We start from the raw sequence: 25,006 nt of genomic DNA on the forward strand, positions 1-25,006 counted from the left end.
ACCATGTCAGTGAAGTCTGCTGAAATACAGAATACTAAAATAAAAATAGATAAACAGTTAAAAAATAAAGAGTAAGCATTAAAAAGTATGGTCCCAAATTCAAATCCAATTCCTTGTGGTATACTGTAAATGAAATAGCACAGATTTGAAATCAAAATAGTTGGCTTTGAGTCCAAAGTTCATATAATTTTACAGTTAAAACCATGGTGTCTCTGACACCTGTTCATGAGGATACAGAGTAAAGGGAACCCTCTTATGCTGTTGGTGGGAATGGAAACTTTTGTGGCCACTCTGGAAAACAGTATGAAGGTTCCTCAAAAAGTTAAATGTAGAATGACCCTATGACCAGTAATTGCAATACTAGGTATTTATCCAAAGGATACAAAAATCTTAACTCAAAGGGGCACATGCACTCCAGTGTTTATAACAACAATGTCCATAACAAGCAAAATATGCAAAATATGGAAAGAGCCTAGATGTCTATCCATGGATGAATGGATAAAGAAGATGTGAGATATTAATATATATATTAATATATGAATACATACATATATATGAATATTACTCAATCATCAAAAATAATGAAATCTTGCCATTTGCAATGACATGGATGGAACTAAAGGATATTATGCTAAGCAAAGTAAGTCAGTCAGAGAAAGAAAAATACCATAGATTTCACTCATATGTGGAATTTAAGAAACAAATCTGCTGAACAAAGAGGAAGAGAAGGAAAAATAAAATAGGATAAAAACAGAGAGGGAGAAAAACCATAAGAGATTCTTAACTGTAGTGAACAAAGTGAAGGTTGCTGAAGGGGAGATGGGTAGGGGATGGGGTAATGGGGTGATGGGCAATAAGGAGGACACTTGATGTAATGAGCACTGGGTGTTATATGCAACTTCTGAAACACTAAATTCTACTCCCAAATTAATAACACACTATATGTTAACTAACTTGTGTTTAAATAAAACAAAAACAAACAAACAAACCATGGTGTCTTTATAAAATAGAACAGTGACATCTACCTAATAAAGTTGTTTTGAAGGCAGAAGGCGGTATTGCAATAAGGAGCTGAATGTTGAAGTCCAGAAAATTCTAAACAACTTCAGTTATTTTCTATCCTTCCAATCCAGCCCCAAGAAGCCAGGCAAACCAGCTCCTGTCCACACAGTGTTTTGCTGTTGTTGTTGTTGTTGTTGTTGTTGTTTCTGCAGCGGTGTACCTGAAGAGAAGCAAGGATAGTCAGTGTGTGTTCCAACCATTGAGTGATCAAAAGATTATCTGAGATTCACCAACTTACTCAATATCCTTTGATCTAGATCTTTCCTTTCTGAAATGTTCTTAAAGAACATGTGTTCAAACTTTGTGCTTGTTTCCCAAACTGCCCCCAATCCACCCCCAACTGCTCCCTCTCAAGTCTTTTCAGGAAAAGATTCACTGATAATTTCAGTGGTTCCTGATTAGGAACTGGAAATATAACCTATCTGGATTATTTGTATTTCCACAATGGACAATATAAGACCCTCTTAAAAACACACACGAACACACATGTGTACACCTCAAAACTTTCAACATTTAATAGAATGACATATAATAATGTGCATGAGTATCTGTAAGTATATGAAATGTTATAAATGTCTACCTGCATTGCTGCTTTAGAAATGTACCTGACATCTGATAGAAAATAATTTCTAATTTGAGTGCTACCTTGAAGAATCATACTTGAATAACTCAGAAATTATTTAATCTATAGTATATTCAATGTTTTGCTGTCAAATGTATCCTTCCCTCCTCTCATAAGGAATAGCGGAGATTCAAATTACACACTTATTTGTTCACTGGAATTTTGCTGTTAAAAAATGTCATTCCCCCTGTGCATAGATTTCACATGGTCCATAGAAGAATATAGCCATAGGAATGTCATTCCCATAGCAACCAGCACTTGAGATCTAATGTAGCATTTGTCTATTTTAATTTGTTTCTTATAATGCTCTGATTTTTGTCATTCACTTCTGACTTTAATAATACTTCAGGGTTAATACAAACCATTTCTGGAATTGCTTCAATATAGTTGTTTTTATCTCTTTATAGAATTAGAGCAACAGTTACTTTTGCTTAAAATGGGAGTGTTAAATTTTAGAAACATGCAAGTAAGTTTTGCTTTAAATTTCCTCAAGGTGTGTGGGTGTATATGTGGATATACATATACACATATTGTGCACTCACTTTTAAGTAAGTTGAAAACTTAGGCTTCCACATAATTATGAACTTTTAATTTGACTATTTTAGTTTTCCAGGGCTTTTGTAACAATGTACCATACACTGGTTGACTTAAATAACATAAATTTATTGTCTCACATTTATGGGGCCTAAAAGTCTGAACTTAAGTTTTTAGCGGAGTCAGTTCCTTCTGAAGGCTGTCATGGAAGAATTTGTTCCAGACCTCTCTCTTTGGCTTGACAATGGCTTTCTATATGTGGCCTCCCTGTACACAAGTCTGTCTCCAAATATTCCCTTGGATTAGGGCCAACTCTAATGGCTTCATTAACTTGGTGAAGACCTTATTTCCAAACAAGGTTATATACTGAGGTGATGGGCATTAGAACTTCAATAAATAGATTTTAGTTGTACACAATTCAACCCATAACATTGACTGAGAACTTATTTTTAAATAAAATGTTTATTCTTTAAAGATATGCTTTTATTACAATGTTTTTAAGCAACATTGAGTAAACAATCAGCCAGATTGTCTGTTTAACTTAACTATGAGTTCTGTGTTTTTCTCTTAGGAGCTAGAGATTATGAACTCATTCTGCTAACCAATGTTTTCCAAACAGTAAGTATTCAATAAGTATTTGGTAAAGGAACAAAAGCATCATATTCCAAAGGAAGTAAATAGTGACATCATGAGCCTTCTTGATTTATTTTATTTCTTTAGATCCTGACAACATGGTGGTTCATATGGGAATTTAAGAAAGAAATAATATTCAATTACTGGAAGCCCTATTTGGAATATTGTTTTCCCACAGAGTTTCCTAATGTAAAGCTTAAAGCAATGAGCTAAGTAGCTTTCCTGTGGTGTGCTCTTATCCTCAGAAACCTACATATGTGGGTAAATGGAGTTTTGAAATGCATTATTTTAGCTCTTTTCTTGGTTTTGTCTTTCACTAGAAGTTGAGGAGACAATGTAGGAGGGTCTTGAATGGGACTTCTGGAGAAAAAGTTGGAAATTTAACTGAAAAAAAAATGAGGCAGTTAATTCTTGATTCCTGATCTTGAAGAAGGTAGACAGAGCCCACTCTTTTATGAGCCAGAGACAATTTGAAGATAGCAGCTCACTTTCAATCAATTAATGCTTCATTCTGACTGTGAATAGAGCCCAATAGTCATTCATACCTCCCTGTGAAATACTTTAAAATTACTTAATTAATCCATTCAAAGGGAAGGGAAGTGCAGTGATCTCTCTTACTATAGCTTCTCCTTGCCTGTTTCTAGAAAATGGAATATCCTTTGGCAATGCTGAAACATATGTTTGCCTGCAGACCTGACTGTCTGATTTTGAAGAGAATCAGTAGATCTATTCTGCATTTTTTAAAGAGAAACTCCTTTTTTAAGATCTGCCTTTATTTGAAGTAAGATTATTATATCACCAAAATTATACATATTAATTTACAATTAAATATATATGGTATATATATGGTATATTTATATGGTGTGTTTATTTATTATTATATTTTCATTTCAATATTTTGACATTCATGTGTTTTTCAAAGTTTCCCAAGCCTCCCTCTGTGTTTTCATGTTCTGTCATTCAAGATGATAATTGTCAGGTAGACAGGTAGACTTAAGGGAATTACAAAGGGTAGTATTAGTGATAGTGGTGGTAGTGGTATATGTATGTTGGAAGTATATGCTTATTTGACATTGAATTTTTAAATATCTTTTAATTCCAAATCCAATTTTAAACCAAAAAGACAAAAATATTTAGCATAACCAGACTATAAAACTTGTGTTAAAATCACTGAAAACCCTTAGGAAAGTTTGTGGGTAGTGGCCAAATGAAAAATTCCCTTGTGCTGTATTTGCTGTTTACATGTAGAATAAAAACCTGATGAAATGTCCTAATGTCATCATATTAACATAATACTTGGATATCACATGCTCTCATCTTACTAATATAGTAGACAACAAAGTAACAAAATGGGATTGAAGTTGGCTCTATTTAGAGGTGGAGAGGGAGCTCTACAAGTACTAAAAAGTTGTGTGACAGCTGGGATTTTTATGCACCCACTTTTCTTTGTGGAAACACAGTGACAGGAAAATAAATGAAATCTCATTTATTTCTCCATTAAAAATCTGTGCTTTATGAGCATGTGACAGCAATAACAATGGCTATCTTTTTTATTGCACTCACTATGTGTCAGCAGAACCGCCACATTGTCCAAATCTAGAAGGTACCATTCACACTGCATTCTATGTTAATGGTATCCACTAGAGTTTGGCAATGCATTGATACTGTCAAGCTCTGTTCTAAGCACTGTATGTATATTACGTCAAGATAATGCTCATAACAATCCTGGGAAGTAAGTACTGTTATTATGTCCACTCAACAAGTGCAGAAACTGAGGTACAGAGTATGTAAATACCTTGTTATTGTCTTGGTAAGGAACTGGAAGTTGCCAATACAGGTGGTCTAAGTGTAGAGGCTATAATTGTAACCACTGCATGTTATGTAAAGCTTAGAAAGAGTTTATGGCTTTGGAAATGAGGAGAAAACTGTCATTATATGAAGAATAACTGAATGCACTTAGCATTTAAAATGCTTGCTTGAAAAATTCTTCACATTTACTTAACATGAGCTACAAATTTGATTCTGAACTATTAAGTTTTCAATGCAAGAAGGCGAACCCCATCAGTTGTATGATTCACATTGTCTTAAACAACAAATAAGACCAGTTGGTAAAGAGCAGAACTATTGTTACTAAAATCAGAGAACTAGTCTCTCATGAGCACTCTTGAAGAAGATGTTGTGAACAATATTATCAGCAGTACCTCTACAGTAAACACAGCAACATGTTTCTTAAGGCCTGTCTCTAATAACTTTGTTTATTTTAAACTGATGTCCTAATGCCAAATTAATCTTCTAAAGAAGTAATTATTGAGATCTACTACATCAAATAAAGTAACCCAGTAGTCCATATGCACATTTCTCTGATGGCCTTGCTCAAGCCAGCAATGGATTATAAAACATCCAAGAGAGAGAAAATTCCCTTCAGGGACTTTTCTATAAATATAAACTCTTTTCAGTTAGATTTTGAAGATGTTGAACAACAATAAGTTCAAGATTATACTCTGTAATGAGAACCTGATGTGCAAGGATAGCATGTGGCTGATTATATGCAGGTCCATGTACCTTAAATGTTGGTGACCATTTACTTTGTTATGGACCATTTTTGCTACCGAGATCACTGTGTGTATAGTCCAAGAAAAATCAGTGCAGTGTCGTGGTTAAGCTTCTGAACTTTTGATCCAATCATATCTGACTTCAAGCCGCTTAAGTGGCTATGTGACCTGGATAAGTTATTAACCTCTTTAAATTTTCTTCCTCACTGTTAAAATAGTGATAATGTAGGTGATAACATAAGATTATTTAAATATGAAGAATATAAAATGTTCAGCAGAGTTCTTGGCATAAGTAGGTCTCAATCATTGTGAACACTCAATAATAATAGTAATAATAATAATAATACTAATAGTAAATGAAATTATAGGTACTTAAAATGGTAATGGTATAAATATTTTTTCTAATGTCCAAAATGTAGGATTATTGGTTATCCTTTCAAAATTCTGCACACATTTTATTTATTATAACTAGAATTAGGCTTGGGAAAAAAAATAGAAAAAGGAGACTTACCTTCAGCTTTCCAGCCTCCCACTTCCTAGTTCCTATATTTTGTGACCTTCCTTGGCTCCACTAGGAAAAGGCAAAAAAACTCATTCACACTGGGGCATTAGTGAATCATTGTGGCAATACAGAATGGTGATTTTTTTTTTTTTTTAGTCCAACAGACACAAGTTCTTAGCCTTATTTTTGTTTTTTAAGCCCCAAGTTTTTCATCTAGTAAACAAAAACAGTAACTCCTCATAAGGTTACTGAAAGAATTACAGGTAATAAATGTGAAAGTATTAACACAGGGTGCCACATATAAAGTGTTTAATAAATGGTAGTTATTATGGGCATTGTTATTACTCTGTTATAATATGTAGCCTTGAAAACTGGCAACCTGAACTTGAGACCCAGCTGTTACCCTAACTCATGGTGAGTTCTTGGGTGATATATAAAAGTGGTTGGTAAATTAGAAGAATCGTACAAATAGTAGTAGTAGTAGTAGTAGTAGTAGTAATTTGTAATAGTAATAGTAGCAGCAACAGCAGCAACAATAGCATTTGGTAAAATGTGAGTGAATAGGAAAATCAGCACCTACAATGTGACAAGCACACTATATAAATTATCTTATTTAATGTTCACATAAGTTACAATAACTAATGTTAAGATGATTTACTATATATATGTTGTGAAACCCCACACAGTTTCTCTACTACTCAGCCTCAGGACTCAAACTTAGATTAAACGGCACTCTTTCCCTTTCTACCTTTTCCTTGCTTTTATGAGGCTTCAGGATGCTACATGGGGCCTAGTTTCTGCTCCTTTAGAGGATAATACTTACCATTCTACTTACTGGGGTCCCTTTCTTTCCTCTTTTCTTCAGCCTAACTCTAAAGTGGAATTCATATTTGAGTCAGTAGAGTTTGAGAAGACAGAAGTTGTGGTACCAACTTGAAGAAGCTGAATTTCACCCTAGAACAGAGTTGATCCTGGTCTAGGCAGCCAGATTCTAAGAGGAGGAATACCTTATGATCTATATGGTGAGAAGATAGATATAAGATTCTTCTCTCCTATATTCATTACCTGCACTATGAACTTAGAGAGGTTGAGGGTAGAAAAAATGGTGCAGGAAAGATTCCCATTTTTTATGGTATATTTAGCTCTTCCAGCTCCTTTTTTTCTTGCTGCATGATGGAACAGTTCATGGCTTTTTTACTTTAGTATTTTTTACTATAATTCACACTTAGAAAAGCAATGAGATAACAAAAAGGAAATAATTGTGAAGAAATGTATTGAGTTTGTTTTTATTGCTGTATAACAAATCACCACAACCTTAGTATCTTAAACAACATCCATTTATTACAGATTCTGTAAATTAGACTGCTGGGTAGACACTAAGTTCTAAGTACAGGCTGAAATCAAGGTGTTTGCCAGGCTAAGTTCTTGCATGGGGGATTCAGTTCTCATATGGGGAAAAATCCACTTCCAAGTTCATTCTTGTTGTTTAAAGGATTTATTTCCTTGCAGTTTTAATACTGGTTTCTATTTCTTTGCTGGCTGTCAGCCAGGGACTGCTCTTAGTTCTTGGAAGCCAACCACATTCTTTGGTATGTAGGCCCCTCAGTCTTCAAACCAGCAATGATGTTGCATCAAATACTTTTCATGTTTCAAACTTCTGACTTGCTCTGTCTCTGACACTTAGAATAGAAAGGCTTATGTGCATAGATCAGGCCCACCCAGATATTCTCCCTATCTTAAATTGAATAGTGTCATAAAACACAGCTTAATCCTGGGAACAAGACATGTCATAATCCCAGGGATTGTGCAAGACATGTACATAAGGAAGAAAGGGTATTGGGACCATCTTAGAATTCTGTCTACCATAAATGTTAACAAATTCTTGTAAGCATGTTTCCTACTTAGTACTGCTGCTACTACTACTACTACTACTACTACTAGTAGTCCTCTTCTTTCTCCTCTATCTCCTCATACTACTAGTAATAGCAACAATATTTTTGAGTATTTATTATGGGTTTAGGCACTGCTATAAGCACTTTGCATTTAATAAACATTTCTTTTTTAAGAATTTATTTATTTATTTATTTGACAGAGAGAGACAGAGCACAACCAGGAGTGGTAGGCAGAGGGAGAGAGAAGCAAGCTCCCCACTGAGCAGGGAGCCCAATGCAGGACTTGATCCCAGGACCCTGGGATTGTGACTTGAGCTGAAGACAGATGCTCAACCACTAAGCCATCCAGGTGCCCTGACACTTTTTCTTTAATACAATTTATTTAGCTTTAAGTTTATGTCATTCAAATTTTAGTAATGGCTATGTTTAACATCTAGTTAACAAAATATCTGAAAATTAGAAATTGGTTCTTCGTGCATAGGTGTGATCCAGCTACAACACTTCCAGGTAGATTTTATACTCTCCTTTTTATAAATGGAGGGACTGAGACTCACACAAGTTAAGTAATATGACCTGTGGCCCAGGCCACACAGATAGTAAATGGCAGACCTGGGATTTGAACACAAAATTTTGGCTCCAAAACCCATGCTTTTAATCACCTGCTTCCTCTGATATGTTAAGTTGCATGATAATTTTGTCCTTGATTTTCAAATGTGAAAATGTAACCTGCCAACTTTGTGGCCCCCTTTCTTTATGAAGAATCTGATGTAAACTGGTTAGCCTACAGATGCAATTCTTGAAGAATATCAGATACCCTCTTTGCTCCAAGTGGGTAATTTGCTTACACTAGGTCTTTGTTAAGTTCACAATAATACTCTCTAGGAATTTACCAATTTAAAATTTAAATTTAAAACATCAATTTCTTTATTTGTAAATGGTAGATAATAATGCTAAGCCCAGAGTGAACCTTGTTTATTAAACAGTACATAAAGACCCACTAAGTTCCATATACTTTTTGTACATTATATCAGAGAGTCAAATATTATTTCCTCATTTGAAGGGCAGAGAATTCAGGATCTTCCTTACTGCCAACCAATGAGCAAAATGAGCAAACTAGCAGTCAAACTTAGATATATTTAACTCTAAAGCTCATGTTCTTCCCACATTATAGAATTGGGAATGTGAAATCTTCCTCTCAGCAAATTTTTCTGTAAGAAATATTATAAGGAAAAATGATGTAAACCTTCCTGCAAGGCTTAAAATTTTCTGCAAATACAAACTGTGCCTAGAGAGGGAGCTGGTCCTTTGGTTAAACATTAGCACTGGTCTACTCCAGTCTGACTCATTATTCAAACCACTTCCTTCTGCCGGCAAACTGATCATTAGCCTCGAGAAAGGGACATGTAGATCAGACTCTTCTTTTGTTGCAGAGTGACCCAGAATATGTATTATTCATACTTATCTCCCCAATACATTTGGTCCCTTGAGAGGAAGCAATCATTTTTAATTTTTTCAAAGTTTTATTTAAATTCCAGTTAATGTACAGTACAATATTACTTTCAGGTATATAATTAAGTGATAAAACACTTACATACAATACCCAGTGCTCATGACAACGTTACCCCTTAATCCCCATCACTTATTTAAGCCATTCCCCATTGATCACATTTCTGGTAACCATCAGTTTGTTCTCTATAGTTAAGTTCTCTATAGTTAAGAGTGTGTCTTGGTTTGCCTCTCTTTTTCTTTGTTCTCCTTTGCTCATCTGTTTTGTTCCTGAAATCCCACATATGAACAAAATCATGATATCTATCTTTCTCTGACTGCCTGATGTCACTTAGCATAATACTTTCTGGGGACACCTGGGTGGTTCAAATGGTTGAATGTCCAACTCTTGATTTTGGCTCCAGTCCTGATCCCTGGGACATGAGACAAAGCATTGAGCATGAAGTCTGCTTGAGATTTACTCTCTCCCTCTCCCACTTGGGGCTCAATCTCATGACCTCGAGAGAATGACCTGAACTAAAATCAAGAGATGGATATTTAAATACCTGAGTCACCCAGGCATTCACCCTTCCCAACACAATTTTTTGATGAGACTGTCTTTTTCCCTTTGGATATTCTTAATTGCTTTATCAAAGATTAGTTGACCATATTGTTGTGGTTCCAGTTCTGGGTTTTTAATTCTGTTCCATGGATCTATGTGTATGTTTTCATGTCAGTACCATACTGTCTTGACCACTACAGCCTTGTAATACATCTTGAAGTCCAGAATTGTGATGCCTTAAGTTTACTTTTCTTTTTTAACATTCTTTTGGCTATTTGGGGTCTTTTGTGGTTCCATACAATGTTTAGGATTGTTTTTTCTAGCTCTGTGAAAAATTCTGGTGATATTTTGATAAGGATTATGTTAAATGTATATATTGCTTTGAGTAACATAGACATTTAAGCACTCTTTATTCTTCCAATCCATGAACATGAAATATCTTTCCATTATGTCCTCTTCAATATCTTTCACTAGTGTTTTATAGTTTTCAGAGTACAGATCTTTCACCTCTTTGGTTAGGCTTATTCCTAGGTATCATGGACTTTGGCACAACTGTTAAGGTTGATTTAAAAGGTTGAATCCTTGGTTTCTTTTCCTGTCCCTTAATTATTGGGACAATAATTAGCAATGCAAGAGATTTCAGTATGTTGATTTTGTATCCTGAGAATTTATTGAATTACTGTATCAGTTCTAGCAATCTTTGAGTGGAATCTTTTGAGTTGTTTATATGGAGTGTCATATCATTTGCAAATAGTGAAAGTTGATTTTTTTTTCCTTGCCTAATTGGATGCCTCTTATTACTTTGTGTTGTCTGATTGCTGAGACTAGGACTTCCAGTACTATGTTAAATTACAGTGGTGAGAGTGTACATTTTCCCTGTCTTGTTCCTGACCATAGAAGAAAAGGTCTCAGTTTATCCCCATTAAGGATGGTCTTTGTTTTGAGTTTTTCATATATGGCCTTTATTATGTTGAAGTATGTTCCCTCTAAACCTACTTTGTTGAGAATTTTTATCATGAATGGATGTTGTACTTTGTCAACTACTTTTTCTTCATCTATTGAGACGTTCATATGTTTCTTAACCTTTCTTTTATTAACGTAGTGCAACAAGTTGATTGACTTGCAAATATTGAACTGCCCTGGCATCTCAGGAAAAAATCCCACTTGATCATGATGAATGATTCTGTTAGCATACTGTTGGGTTCAGTTTGTTAATATTTTGTTGAGAAATTTTACAACCATGTTCAGAAGGGATATTTGCCTATAGTTATCATTTTTAGTGGGGTCTTTGTCTGGGTTAGGAATCAGGATAATGCTGGTTTCAGAGAACAAGCTTGGAAGTTTTCCTTCCATTTCAATTTGTTGGAATAGTTTGAGAAAAGTAAATATAAATTCTTATTTAAATATTTGGTAAAATTCTTCTGTGAAACCCTGTGGCCCTAAACATTTTTGTTTTGTTTTGTTTTGTTTTTGTTTGTTTGGGTTTTTTTGGGGGGAGATTTCTGATTACTGATTCAATTTCTTTGCTGATATCAGTCTGTTTAAGTTTTGTATTTCCTCCTGTTTCAGTTTTGATATTTACATGTTTTTAGAAACTTATCCTTTTCTTACACATTGTCAGATTTGGTGGCATATAATTTTCATAATACGTCTTTACTTGTTTCTATTTCCATCATGTTGGTTGTGATCTCTACTCTCTCATTTATGACTTTATTTATTTAGGTCTTTTCTATCTATTTTTTATAAGTATGCTTAGGAGACTATCAAGTTTCTTAATTCTTTCAAAGAAGCAACAACAGCAATAGATCTGTAGAACAGATCAATGAAACTAAGAGCTGGTTCTTTGAAAATTAATGAAATCAGTAAACCCCTAGCCAGACTTGCAAAAATTCTCAAAAAATTCTAGAAAATCAAATCCAACAGTACATTAAAAAATTGTTCATCATGATCAAGTGGGACTTATTTTTTAAATTTTTATTTATTTATTTATTTAGCAGAGATAGATCACAAGCAGGGGAGCAGCAGACAGAAAGAGAGGGAGAAGCAGTCTCCCCGCTGAACAGGAAGCTGGATGCAGGGCTCAATCCCAGGACCCTGAGATCATGACCTGCGTCTAGGGCAGATGTTTAGCCAACTTAGCCACCTAGGTGCCGCACAAGTGGGATTTATTGGTTCTGTTCTCTTTTCTCTCATTCATTATTTTATTTATTTGGGTCCGTTCTATTTTCTTTCTAATAATTCTGGCTAAGGGCTTATCGATTTTATTAATTCTTTCAAACAAACAAACAAACAAACAACCGGTAAAATGGATTAATTAACCTAGGAGCTGTTTCTTTAAAAATTAATAAAATCAATAAACCTGTAGGCAAACTTTCAAAAATCCTTAGCAAACTACTATAAAATTGAATCCAATGTACATAAAAGCATTATTTAGCATAATCAAGTAGGATTTTTTTTTCCCCTCTGGGGCTGCAGGGGTTGGTTCAATATTCACAAATCAATCAACATGGTATACAACATCAATAAAAGAAAGGATAAGAGCCATATGATTCTCTCAATAGATATAGAAAAAAAATATCATTTGACAAATTACAGCATCAATTCTTGAAAAAAAACCTTCAACAAAGTAGGGATAGAGGGAACATAACCTGACATCATAAAGACATATATGAGAGATCCACAACTAAGATGATTCTCAGTGGGGAAAAACTGAGAACTTTAACTCTATGGTCTGGCACAAGGCAGAGATATTTACTGTCTCCACTACTGTTTAACATAGTACTGAAAGTCTTAGTCTCAGCAATAAGAAAAGAAAACAAAGCAAAAAATAAGTAAAAGTCATCTAAATGGGCAAGGAAGAAGCCAAACTTTCACTATTTGCAGACATGATACTCTATGTAGAAGATCCAAAAGACTGCATCAAGAAATTGTTAGAACTCACACATGAATTCAGCAAAGTTGTAGGATACAAAATCAAGATACAGAAATTTGTTGCATTTCTATACACCAAAAATGAAGCAGCAGAAAAATAAATCAAGGAATCAATCCCATTTATAATTGCACAAAATCTATAAGATATCTAGGAATAAACCTCACCAAAGAGGTGGAAGATCTATACTCTGAAAACTGTAGAACACTTATGAAGGAAATTGAGGATGACACAAAGAAATGAGGAAAAATTCCATACTCATGGATTGGAAAAACAAAGATTTTTAAAATGTCAATAGCACCCAAAGCATTGTACATATTTAGTGTAACCCCTATCAAAATACTAAGTGCACTTTTCACAGACCTAGAAGATACAGTCCTAAAATTTGTATGGAAGCACAAAAGACCCTGAGTAGCCAAAGCAAACCTGAAAAAGTAAAACACAGCTGGAGGCATCACAGTTCTGGACTTCAAACTCTATTACAAAACTGTATTCATCAAGATAGTATAGTACTAGCACAAAAACAGACACATAGATCCATGGAACAGAATAGTGAAACTGGAAATGGACCCTTAACTCTATGTCAACTAATCTATCTGTGGATGAATGGATAAAGAAGATGTGATGTATATATATCAATATTATTCAGCCATTAAAAAAACTGAGATGCTGCCATTTGCAATGATGTGGATGGAACTACAGGGTATTGTGCTAAGCAAAATAAGTCAGAGAAATATAATTATCATATGATCTCACTGGTATGTGGAATTTAAGAAACAAGGCAGAGGATCATAAAGGATGAGAGGGAAAAAAATGAAACAAGATGAAACCAAAGAGGGAGACAAACCATAAGAGACTCCCAGGGTTGCTGGGAGTGGAGTGGGGGATGGGGTACCTGGATAATGGACATTGAGGAGGATATGTGTTGTAATGAGCACTGGATATTATATAAGAATGATGAATCACCAACCTGTGTCCCTGAAACAAATAATACATTACATGTTAATTAATTGAATTTAAAAAAAAGAACAGAGAACCCAGAAATGGGCCCACAATTATATGGTCAATAAACCTTCCACAAAGCAGGAAAGAATATCCAACGGAAGAAAGGCAGTCTCATCAACGAATGATGTTGGGAAAACTGGACAGCAACATGCATAAAAATGAAACTGGAAAACTTTCTTTCACTATACACAAAAATAAATTTTAAATGGATGAAAGATCAAATTATGGAAAGTGCTGAAATTTACACTGACTGTTTAATGGATAAAGACGTGGCATAATAGAAGAGTTAAGATGGCGGTATAGTAGAGGGACCCTGAACCTGCCTCATCCTTCAAATACAGCTAGATCAACATTCAACTATTTCAAACAACTGGGGAAATGATCTGAGGATTGAGGAAATAATCTGCACAATTGGAGGGAGAGAATGTGGCCAATGTGAGGTTCTGAGCCATGAATTGGAGGTGAGGAAAGTCATGTGGCCGTGAAGGGAAGGGAATCCTTTTTGTGGAGCAAAGTCAGGAACAAGAAGAAAGTGGGAAAGAGTCCAGGAGGGTAGGGACAATACAGTTAGCTTTGGTTAGGGGATCCCCTGAGTCACACAGGTAGAGATTACTCCCCTTCCTGGAGGGCATTTGAAAAAGTGTATTTCGCTTCTCCAAAGACAAAAGTCCAGCTGAGAGCAATTGAGCAGTGTTCAACAGCAGAGTCAGAGGTGTGTGCAGAGGTAAGAAAACCTCTTAACATCTTCTTTCAATGTGAGCCACAAAAAGCTTAAACCTCTCTGTGTGTGCCACTGTGACGGCTTTTCTGGGACAGAATAGGGTAGGGGACTGAATCACAGGCAGACGGCCAATAACCTAGTTCCAGCTTTTCACTGAGCTTTACGATAAACTCTATCCTCTGTATACACACTGTATGACTGTTTTTTTGGGGGAGGGATGGGACAGTTCTCGGCATGCACCAGCATCTCCTCCAGGATAGGGGAGTGGATCCCCAACTTGTCAGACCATTTAAAACTTGGTGTTTGCAATCCCAGCCACCTGCCAGAGATAAAATTCAGGAGATCTGTGGCTCTGGGTATGCCATCGGCCCGGACACAGGTTAAGGGAAGGGTACTGACAAAACCCTTGGACACAAGGGGTTGTTCACTTTTTAATTTTTTTGGTAGTTTCAATTTTTTAATTTTTTATGTTGTTGTTGATGATGATGATGATGATGATGATGATCAGTTAGCCACCATATAGTACATTGGTTGCTCACACTTTTTTAATAGGACCTCCTGAACAACGGTGGCTGGGAGTTCTGCTCCCTAGGGACAAGAAGGTAGGGTGATGCCATATTCTTCCTCCTCCAACACCCCTTTCTGCCCCCCGCCCAACAGCAGTGTTGGAATTCAGAGAGAAACACAGCGCCTCCAGTGGAGGCTGGCATCCACTACACTAAACCCCATCCCCCTTGCACCTGGTTCAAGCATCTTTTCAGGGGCAAGTCAGCTTCTGATCCAGCCTAGCAGGACTTTCCCTCAGATCAACAGACCCCCACATGCACCAAATCTACCGATTAAAGAAAGCTCTAAAATAACAGCTTCCTGTGGAAATAGGACAGGTTTGTTTCATTTTTTTTTGTCCTCTCTTCTTGATATTTAAAAACGTTTTAATTTAATTTTTTTTCTATTTCTAATATTTATTTGTTATCCTTTATTATATATAATAAACATTATATATAAAAATATAATAGATAATATATATAAATATATAATAATATATTAGACTATATATATTATTTTCTCTATCTTTTTTATCAGGCATATAGTCTTTTTTTCATATGTTGTTTTGTTTGTTACCTTCTCTTATTTTTCAGATGAGGGTATTTAGCTATTTTTTTCTCTTCTTTCCTTACTCTTTTTTTTTTTTTTGGTCTTCCTTCTTTCTTATTTTTTTAGACTCAGGCTTATAGTTTATTGTTTGTCTGTTTCTTCACATTTTGGTTCCTTTTTCTTTTCTCTTGTTTTGGATCAGACTTTTTGGTTTTTGTTTGTTTGTGTTTCTTTTAATTTTTTCTTCTTTTCTTTTTTCTTCATGGCTTTATCTTGACAAACAAATCAAAGCACATGTACTTAAAGGTATAAACACTCCCCACTACAAGCAAGAATGAACTCTGTAGAAGAAGGAACAGTGGGAAAGAACAGCTAAAACACAACAACAGAGTGTACACAGTATACACCAGAAACACTTCCTGAAGTTCTTGTTGTTGTTGTCACAGCTGGGTTTTTCTTTTCTTTCTTTCTTTCTTTCTTTCTTTCTTTCTTTCTTTCTTTCTTTCTTTCTTCTTTCTTTTTCTTCCTCCTTCCTTTTCTGGGCAAAATGACTAGACAGAAAAATTCACCCCAAAAGAACAGGAAGTAATACCACCAGGAACTTAAACAATACAGATATAAGTAAAATGTCTGAACTAGAGTTTAGATCAACAATTATAAAGATACTAGCTCGGTTTGAAAAAAGCATAGAAGAAACTGGAGAATGCCTTACAGTAGAAATAAATCCATAGTTATATGGTCAATTAATCTAGCAAAGGAGACAAGAATATAGAATGATAAAAAGAAAGTCTTTTCATCAAATGGTGTTGGGAAAACTTAACAACCACATATAAAAGAATTAGAGTGCACTACTTTCTAACACCATACACAGAAATAAATTCAAAATGGATTAAAGACCTAAATGTGACACCTGAAACTATAAAAATCCTAAAAGAGAGCACAGGCAATAATTTCTCTGACATTAACCAAAGCAACATTTTTTAAAATATAGATTTCCTAAGGAAAGGGAAACAAAAGCAAAATTGAATTATTATAACTATATCAAAAAAAAGTTTTGTACAACAAACCATCAACAAAACAAAAAGAAAACTTATTTAATGGTAGAAGGTATGTGTAAATGATATATCCTATAAGGGGTCAGTCTCATAATATATAAAGAACTCATACAACTCAAGACCAAAAAACTAAACAATCTGATTAAAAAGGGAAAATGTCCTGAATAGACATTTTTCCAAAGAAGACATACAGATTACTAACTGACACATGAAAAGTTTATCCACGTCAGTCATTGTCATCAGGGAAATGCAAATCAAAACCACAATGAGAAAGCACCTCACATGAGTTAGAATGGCTAAAGTCAAAATTATAATAATTAATAAGTGTTGATGAAAATGTGGAGAAAAAATAACCCTTGTGTACTCTTGGTGGGAATGTAAATTGGTATAGTTGTTGTGGAAAATACTATGGAGATTCCTCAAAAAATTAAAAAAAATAAAAATACCATATGATCCAATAATGCCACTATTGGGTATTTATGTCCCCAAATACAAAACTTAATGCAAAAAGATATATGCAACCCCAAGTTTATTGTAGCATTATTTACAATAGTCAAGATATAGAAGCGACCTAAGTGTTCATCCATAGTTGAAAAGATAAAGAAGAAACAGTATAGAGCCCAGCTTCATGAAGGCTCTAAGTACCCCACGGACCTCAGGCACCCAGCATGTGCCAGCCCTATTGCCATGATGCCCAAGAGAAAGTTCAGCTCCACTGAAGGGGTGGTGAAGAAGGAGCCCAAGAGGAGATTGGTGAAGTTGTTAGTCAAATGTGCTCCTGCAAAGTGGAAACAAAAAAGTCAGAGAATGTGGCAGGAAGGAATAAATCTTCAGGCAACAAAGAAAGTGGAAACAAAGGGGGATGGGGGACCAAAAGGAAAACAGGCTGAAGTGGCTAACCAAGAAATGAAAGAAGAGTTACTTACAGGAAAAGGAGTAACTAAAGAGGAGGAGAGTGTAACCTCTAATGAAGCAGGAGAGAAAGAAGCCAAGTCTGATGAATATCATATACTATGTCTTATCAGTGGTCTTTGTCTCCTCTCTTGTACAATCCAGAGGAATATTTTTATCAACTATTCTGTAAATGCAAGTTTCTTAGTAGCTCTAGAAAAATTTTGAGAGGGAGAGAATCCACCTTTTGCCTTTTTTTAGGTATAGTTTTTTTAAGAGGTGAAATAACTTTCTGGTTGTTTATTTTTTGTTACAACCAGAAAATAGTGGTATATTGGATATGGGAGGCTTTGATTGTCTTGAGTGTCAGCTTAACATTTCATAGATGAGTTAGTATTTATATCCTGTAATACAAATCATATTAAATGGCAATTTGAAGTCAGTTGTGCATTTAATATATCTTGAACATTTTAAATTACTCCTGTTCCCATGTTATTTTGGTGGAATTGTTTTACTCCTTGATCTTCACTTTCCCTGGCTGAATTTTGTACACTATGTAACATCTTGGTCATGGTGATCCAGTTTTCCTAGTAACTTTATTAATGTGGTGTACAAGATTGAAAATTTGAGTATGTACTCTATATTATATTAATTATTAATTAGTCGGACTCAACAACATAACAGTGTATCAACATTTGAAGATATTTTTTAGTTGATATATTGTTAATGAAAATGTGTCTCCAAATTTTAAGCCAGAAGTTCACTAGAATGACTTTACAACTGATTTTTTTAAGATTTTCAGCACATATGTTAAGAATTGTGTACAAATTGAAACTTTTGTACTAGTCCTCAAAACAACCAATAAAAACTCAATAATGAAAAAAAAGAAGTGGGATGTATACCCAGTGAAATATTAATGACCCATAAAGAATGAAATTTTGTCATTTGAATAACATGGGTAGGTCTAGGGAATATTATGCTAAGTGAAATATGTCAAATGCCATATGATTTTACTCATAAGTGGATTTAAAAAAACACAACAAATGAATAAACAAAAAAAGCAGAATTGGAGGCCTATGGGTGGCCCAGTCAATGAGCACCCAACTCTTGCTTTCAGCTCAGGTGATGACCTCGTGGGTGTGGGATCAGGCCTCAGGTTGGTCTCTGCATTCAGCACAGAACCTGATTCAGATTTTCCCTTCCCTCTCACTTTCCCTTTCTTTCTCTTTCTCTGTCTTTTTCTCTCAAATAAACACATAAATACATAAACAAACAAACAAATGAACAAAAATAATTTTTAAAAAAGCAGAATCAGATTTATAAATATGGACAATAAACTGACAGATGTCAGAGGAGAAGGGGTGGAGGTAGGGCAAAAGGGGCAAAGGGAAGTGGTAGATACAGGGTTCCATTTATGGACTGAATAAGTCATGGGAGTAAAAGTCCCAACATAATTAATATGGTCAATGGTACTGTAATAGTGATGTATCCATATGATGGTAGCTACATTCGTAGTGAACATACTATAATGTATAAACTTGTTGAATCCTTATGTTGTATACCCAAAACTAATGTAACATTGTGTGTCAGCTATACTAAATAATAATCATTTAAAAAGCAGAAAAGAGAACACAGAAATAAACTTTCATATATATGTGGCCAAATAATTGTCATCAAGACAGACAAGACAATTCCATTGGTGAAAAGACAATTTTTTTTCAACAAAAGGTGCTAGGAAAACTGGATACACACATGCAAAATAATAAGGTTGTACCCATGACCTCACCATATACAAAAGTTAACTCAAATTAATCAAAGACATATACATAAGAAAAAAAAACTTTGTAAAACTCTTAAAAGAAAATGTATGGGGAAAGCTTCATAAGAATGGACTTGGCAATGATTTCTTAAATATGGAAACCAAAATCATAGGCAACAAAAGAAAAAGAGATAAATTGTACTTCATCAAAATGAAATACTATGTGCATCAAAGAACACTATCATGAGAGTAGGAGAAAATGTTTCCAAATTGTTTTGATAAGGGTTAATATTTGGAATGTATTTTATAGTATTTAAGGTATGGGAACAACCTTAAACATTGATGGATAAATAGATAAAGAAGATGTCACACACACACACACACACACACACACACACACACACACACTGAAATATTACTCTGCAATAGAAAGAATGCAGTCTGGCTATTTGCAACAGCATGGATGGACCTTGAGGGTATTATGCTACCTGAAATAAATCATGCTAAGAAAGACAGATATCATATAACATTACTTACATGTGCAACCTAAAACAATAAATAAATTAAAAGTGGAATCACGTCTATAAATACAGAGAACAAACTGATGGGTGCCAGATCTAATAGTGGTATGGGATGGGCAAGAATTGGAGATACAGATTTCTGGTTATGGAATAAATAAACCATGAGAATAAAAGGTGCAAAATAAGGAATATGGTCATTGAGACTGTCATAGCATTGCATGGTGACAGATGATAGCTGCACTTTTGGTGAGCATAGCATAATGTATAAACTTGTTGAATAACTATGTTGTACACCAGACACTAATACAATAATGTTTGTCAACTATGGTAAAAAAATTAAATAAAACACATATCAAAAGATAAGAATATTCCTCCAATGATTCAGCTCAAAGGCCTGGAATTTTGTTATCTGTGTGATTAAAAAAAAAATTCAAATGACATTTTTGAGGAACCAAACAAGCCACAAGAAAACAAAGAAAAACAATTCAGCACAATCAGGGAAACATAACAAGACCAAATTGTTAAGTTTTAAAAACGTGGAAATCATTAAAAAATAAAATCCAAAACTGAAGATTTCATTAAATGAAAAAGTGCAATAGATAAAAGCTACAGCCAAGTACTGCAACTGAAACAGTAAGTTATGCAAAGTACAAGAACTTTTACACAACTCAAAAGAATAACAAAAAAATAATGAATAAGAGAAAGAAAGGCTATCATCGATGACATTCATATAAACAAACATATATTAGAATAATTGAAGTTCCAAAACTAGGCGAGAGGAAGAAATGAGCACAAAGTTTATTTAAGGAAATAATACCTGAGAACATCCTAGAAGTGGGGGGAAAGACTTCAACATCCGAATTCATGAAGCTGAATGATCACCTCATCATTTCAATGGAAATATATCTTCTATAAGATACATTACAACAAATTGTTGAAAATTGAATACAAAGAAAAAAGACTGTAATCTACAGAAAGCCCCCATTAGGCTCAATAATTTTCTCTACAAAACCTGTACAGAACAAGAGAGAGAGAGGAGTTCCACATCCAAAATATTAAAGAACGGGGTGCCTGGGTGGCTCAGTGGTTTAAGCCTCTGCCTTCCGCTAGGGTCATGATCTCAGGATCCTGGGATCAAGCCCCGCATTGGGCTCTCTGCTCAGCAGGGAGTTGGCTTCCCCAACCCCCTCTGCCTGCCTCTCTGCCTACTTGTGCTCACTCTCTCTCTCTCTCTCTCTCTCTCTCTGTGTGTGTCAAATAAATAAATAAATAAATAATCTTTAAAAAAAAATTAAAGAAAAAGGTTGCCAGATAAGGAACTCTATATGCCAAAACTAACTTTCAGATATGGAGGAGAAATAAATATTTTACCAGAAAAACAAAAACTTTGGGAATTCATCACTATTAGAACTGCAATGCAAACAAACAAACAAACAAAAAACAAAACAAAACAAAAAAAACCCTCATATTAGATCTTTTTATCTTTTTCTTTCAGTGTTTCAAGATTCATTGTTTATGCACCACAGCCAATGCTCCATGTAATACGTGCCCTCCTTAATATGCACCACCAGGCTCACCAATTTCCCCAATCCCCTCCCCTCCAAAACTCTCAGAGTCCACAGTCTCTCACTGTTTGTCTCCCCCTCTGATTTCCCCCAACTCACTTCTTCTCTCCATCTCCTGATGTCCTCTGTGTTATTCCTTATGATCCACAAGTAAGTGAAACCGTATGATAATTGACTTTCTCTGCTTGACTGATTTCACTAGCATAATCTCCTTCAGTCCCATCCGTGTTGATGCAAAAGTTGGGTATTCATCCTTTCTGATGGAGGCATAATATTCCATTATATATATGGACCACATCTTCTTTTTCCACTCATCTGTTGAAGGGCATCTTGGCTCTTTCCACAGTTTGGGGATTGTGGCCATTGCTGCTATGAACATTGTGGTACAGATGGCCCTTCTTTTCACTACATCTGTATCTTTGGAGTAAATACCCAGTAGTGCAATTGCAGGGTCATAGGGAAGGTCTTTTTTTAATTTCTTAAGGAATGTCCACACTGTTTTCCAAAGAAGTGGCTGCACCAACTTGCATTCCCACCAACAGTGTAAGAAGGTTCCCCTTTCTCCACATCCTCTCCAGCACTTGTTGTTTCCTATCTTGTTAATCTTGGACATTTCTAATAGGGGTAAGGTGGTATCTCAATGTGATTTTGATTTGAGTTTCCCTGATGGCTAATGATGATGAACATTTTTTCATGTGTCTGTTAGCCATTTGTATGTATTCTTTGAAGAAATGTTTGTTTGTGTCTTCTGCCCATTTTTTTGTCATGATTATTTTTTTTTGGGTGTTGAGCTTGAGGAGTTCTTTACAGATTTTAAAAAATTTATTTATTTAAATACAATTTAGTTAACATAAAGTGCATTATTAGTTTCTGGGGTTGAATTTAGTGCTCCATTAGTTGCATATAATGCCCAGTGCTTATTAGATCAAGTGCCCTCCTTAATGCCCATCTCCCAATTATCTAATACACCACCCACCTCTCCTCCAGCAACCCTTAGTTTGTTTCCTATAGTTAAGAGTCTCTTATAGTTTGCCTCCCTTTCTGTTTTCATCTTATTTTATTTTTTTCCTTTCCTTCCCCTGTGTTCATCTGCTTTGTTTCTTAAATTCCAAATCTGAGTGAAGTCATATGGTATTTGTCTTTCTCTGACTTATTTTGCTTAGCATAATACCATCTAGTTTCAACCACATCATTGTAAATGGCAAGAGTTCATTCTTCTTGATGGTTAAATAATATTCCATTGGTATATATACATCTTCTTTATCCATGGACTGTTGATGGACATCTGGGATCTTTCCATATTTTGGCTATTGTGGACATTGCTGTAATAAATGTTGGAATTCAGGTGCTCCTTCATATCACTATTTTTGTATACTTTGGATCAATACCTAGTAGTGCAATTGCTGGGTCAAAGGGTAGTTCTAATTTTAACATTGTGAGAAACCTCCATACTGTTATACAGAGTGGCTACACCAGTTTGCCTTCCCACCAAAAGTGTAAGAGTGTTCCCCTTTCTCTGCATCCTCACCAACATATGTTGTTTCCTGAGTTGTTAACTTTAGTCATTCTGACCAGTGTGAATTGGTGTCTCAGTGTGGTTTTGATTTGTATTTCTTTCATGCTGAGGGATATTGAGCACTTTTTCATGTCTCTGTTAGCCATTTGTATGTCTTCATTGGAGAAATATCTGTTCATGTCTTCTGCCCATTTTTTGAATTGATTTTTTTGTTTTGTTTTGTTTTTTGGGTGTTGAGTTTGATTAAGTTCTTTTTAAATATCTTCCATTCCACAGTTTGACTTTTAGTTTTGTTGACTGTCTTCTTTGCTGTGCAAAAGCATTTTTCCTGATGAAGCCACAATAGTTCATATTTACTTTTGTCTTCCTTGCCTCTGGAGACATGTCTAGGAAGAAGTTAATGCAGCTGAGGACAAAGATGTTTCTGCCTATGTTCTCCTCTAGGATTTTGATAGATTTCTGCCTCACATTTAGGTCTTTCATTCATTTTGAATTTTTTTTTGTGTGTGTGTATGGTGTAAGACAGTGGTTCAGTATCATTCTTTTGCATGTGGCTGTCCAATTTTCCCCACACCACTTATTGAAAAGACTGTTTTTTCCATTCAGTATTTTATTGCTTTGTTGAAGATTAGTTGACCATAGGGTCCATTTCTGGGTTCTCTATTCTGTTCCTTTGATCTATGTGTCTGTTTTTGTGCCAGTACCACACTGTCTTGATGATTATAGCTTTCTAATACAGCTTGAAGTCTAGAAATGTCAAGTCACCCACTTTGGTTTTCTTTTTCAATATTACTTTGGATATTCAGGGTCTTTTCTGTATCCACACAAATTTTAGAAATGTTTATTACAGCTCTGAAAAATGCTAGTGGTATTTGATAGGAATTGCATTGAACGTGTAGACTGCTTTAGATAGCATAGACATTTTGACAATATCTGTTCTTCCAAATCTTTAGTAATAGAATGTTCTTCTATTTCTCTGTGTCATCCTCAATTTCTTTCATAAATGTTGTACAATTTTAAGAGTACAATTTTTTTTTAACTCTTTGGTTAGGTTTCTTCCAAAGTATCTTATAGTTTTGGTGCAATTGTAATTGCTATTGATTTCTTGATTTCTCTTTCTGCTGCTTCATTGTTAGTGTATACAAATGCAATAGACTTCTGAGCCTTGATTTTATATCCTGTGACTTTCTGAATTTGTCTTTCAGGTATAGCAATTTTTTGATGGAGTCTTTCAGGTTTTCTACATGTAGTATCATGTCATCTACAAAAATTGAAAGTTTAACTTCTTTGCTGATTTGGATGCATTTATTTCTTTTTCTTATCTGACTGCTGAGGCTAGGACTTCCAGTACTATGACAAACAACAGTGATGAGCGTGGACATCCCTGTCATGTTCCTGACCTTGGGGGAAAGGCTCTCAATTTTTCCGCATTGATGGTGATGTACGCTGTAGGTCTTTCTTATGTGTTTTTTATGATGTTGAGGTATGTTTCCTCTATCCCTACATTGTGGAGAGGTTTTATCAAAAAAGAATACTGTATTTTGACAAATGCTTTTTGTGCATCTATTTAGAGGATGATATGGTTCTTTTTTTTTTTTTAAGATTTTATTTATTTACCCAACACAGAGAGAGAGAGATCACAAGTAGGCAGAGAGGCAGGCAGAGAGAGAGGGGGGAAGCAGGCTCCCTGCTGAACAGAGAGCCTGATGTTGGGCTCAATCCCAGGACCCTGAGATCAGGACCAGAGCCAAAGGCAGAGGCTTTAACCCACTGAGCCACCCAGGCGCTCCAATGATATGGTTCTTATCCTTTGTTTTATTAATGTGGGTATCATGTTGACTGATTTGGGGATGTTGAATCGCCCTTGAAGCTGAGAAATAAATCCCACTTGGTCATGGTAAATAATCCTTTGAATGTACTGTTGTATCCTATTAGCTAGTATCTTTGTGAGAATTTTGGCATCCATGCTCATCAGGGATATTGGTCCGTAATTCTCCTTTATAGTGGTGTCTTTGTCTGGTTTTCGATTCAAGGTAATACCGGCCTCATAGAATGAGTTTGGATGTTTTCCTTCCTTCCTTTTTTTTTTTTTTGCTCAGTTCCGG

At 35.2% G+C, this 25,006-nt stretch overlaps 1 protein-coding gene and 1 pseudogene across 1 annotated transcript in view; one reads left to right on the forward strand and one right to left on the reverse strand.

Annotated features, from left to right (window-relative positions):
• LOC111140098 (cylicin 1) overlaps positions 1 to 17,338 on the reverse strand; it is a 116,848-nt gene extending 99,510 nt beyond the window's left edge. Inside the window, exon 1 of the mRNA XM_022492480.1 lies at positions 17,304 to 17,338. Within this exon, the coding sequence (XP_022348188.1) occupies positions 17,304 to 17,338 (35 nt within the window). The remainder of the gene's footprint in view (positions 1 to 17,303) is intronic.
• Position 17,339: 1 nt separating this feature from the next.
• Positions 17,340 to 17,768, forward strand: LOC111140099 (annotated as a pseudogene).
• The last annotated feature ends 7,238 nt before the right edge of the window (positions 17,769 to 25,006 follow it).

This window comes from Enhydra lutris, unplaced genomic scaffold (assembly GCF_002288905.1).
Source record: "Enhydra lutris kenyoni isolate GAN:26980312 unplaced genomic scaffold, ASM228890v2 scaffoldscaffold163, whole genome shotgun sequence".
NCBI classification, from domain to species: Eukaryota; Metazoa; Chordata; class Mammalia; order Carnivora; family Mustelidae; genus Enhydra; species Enhydra lutris.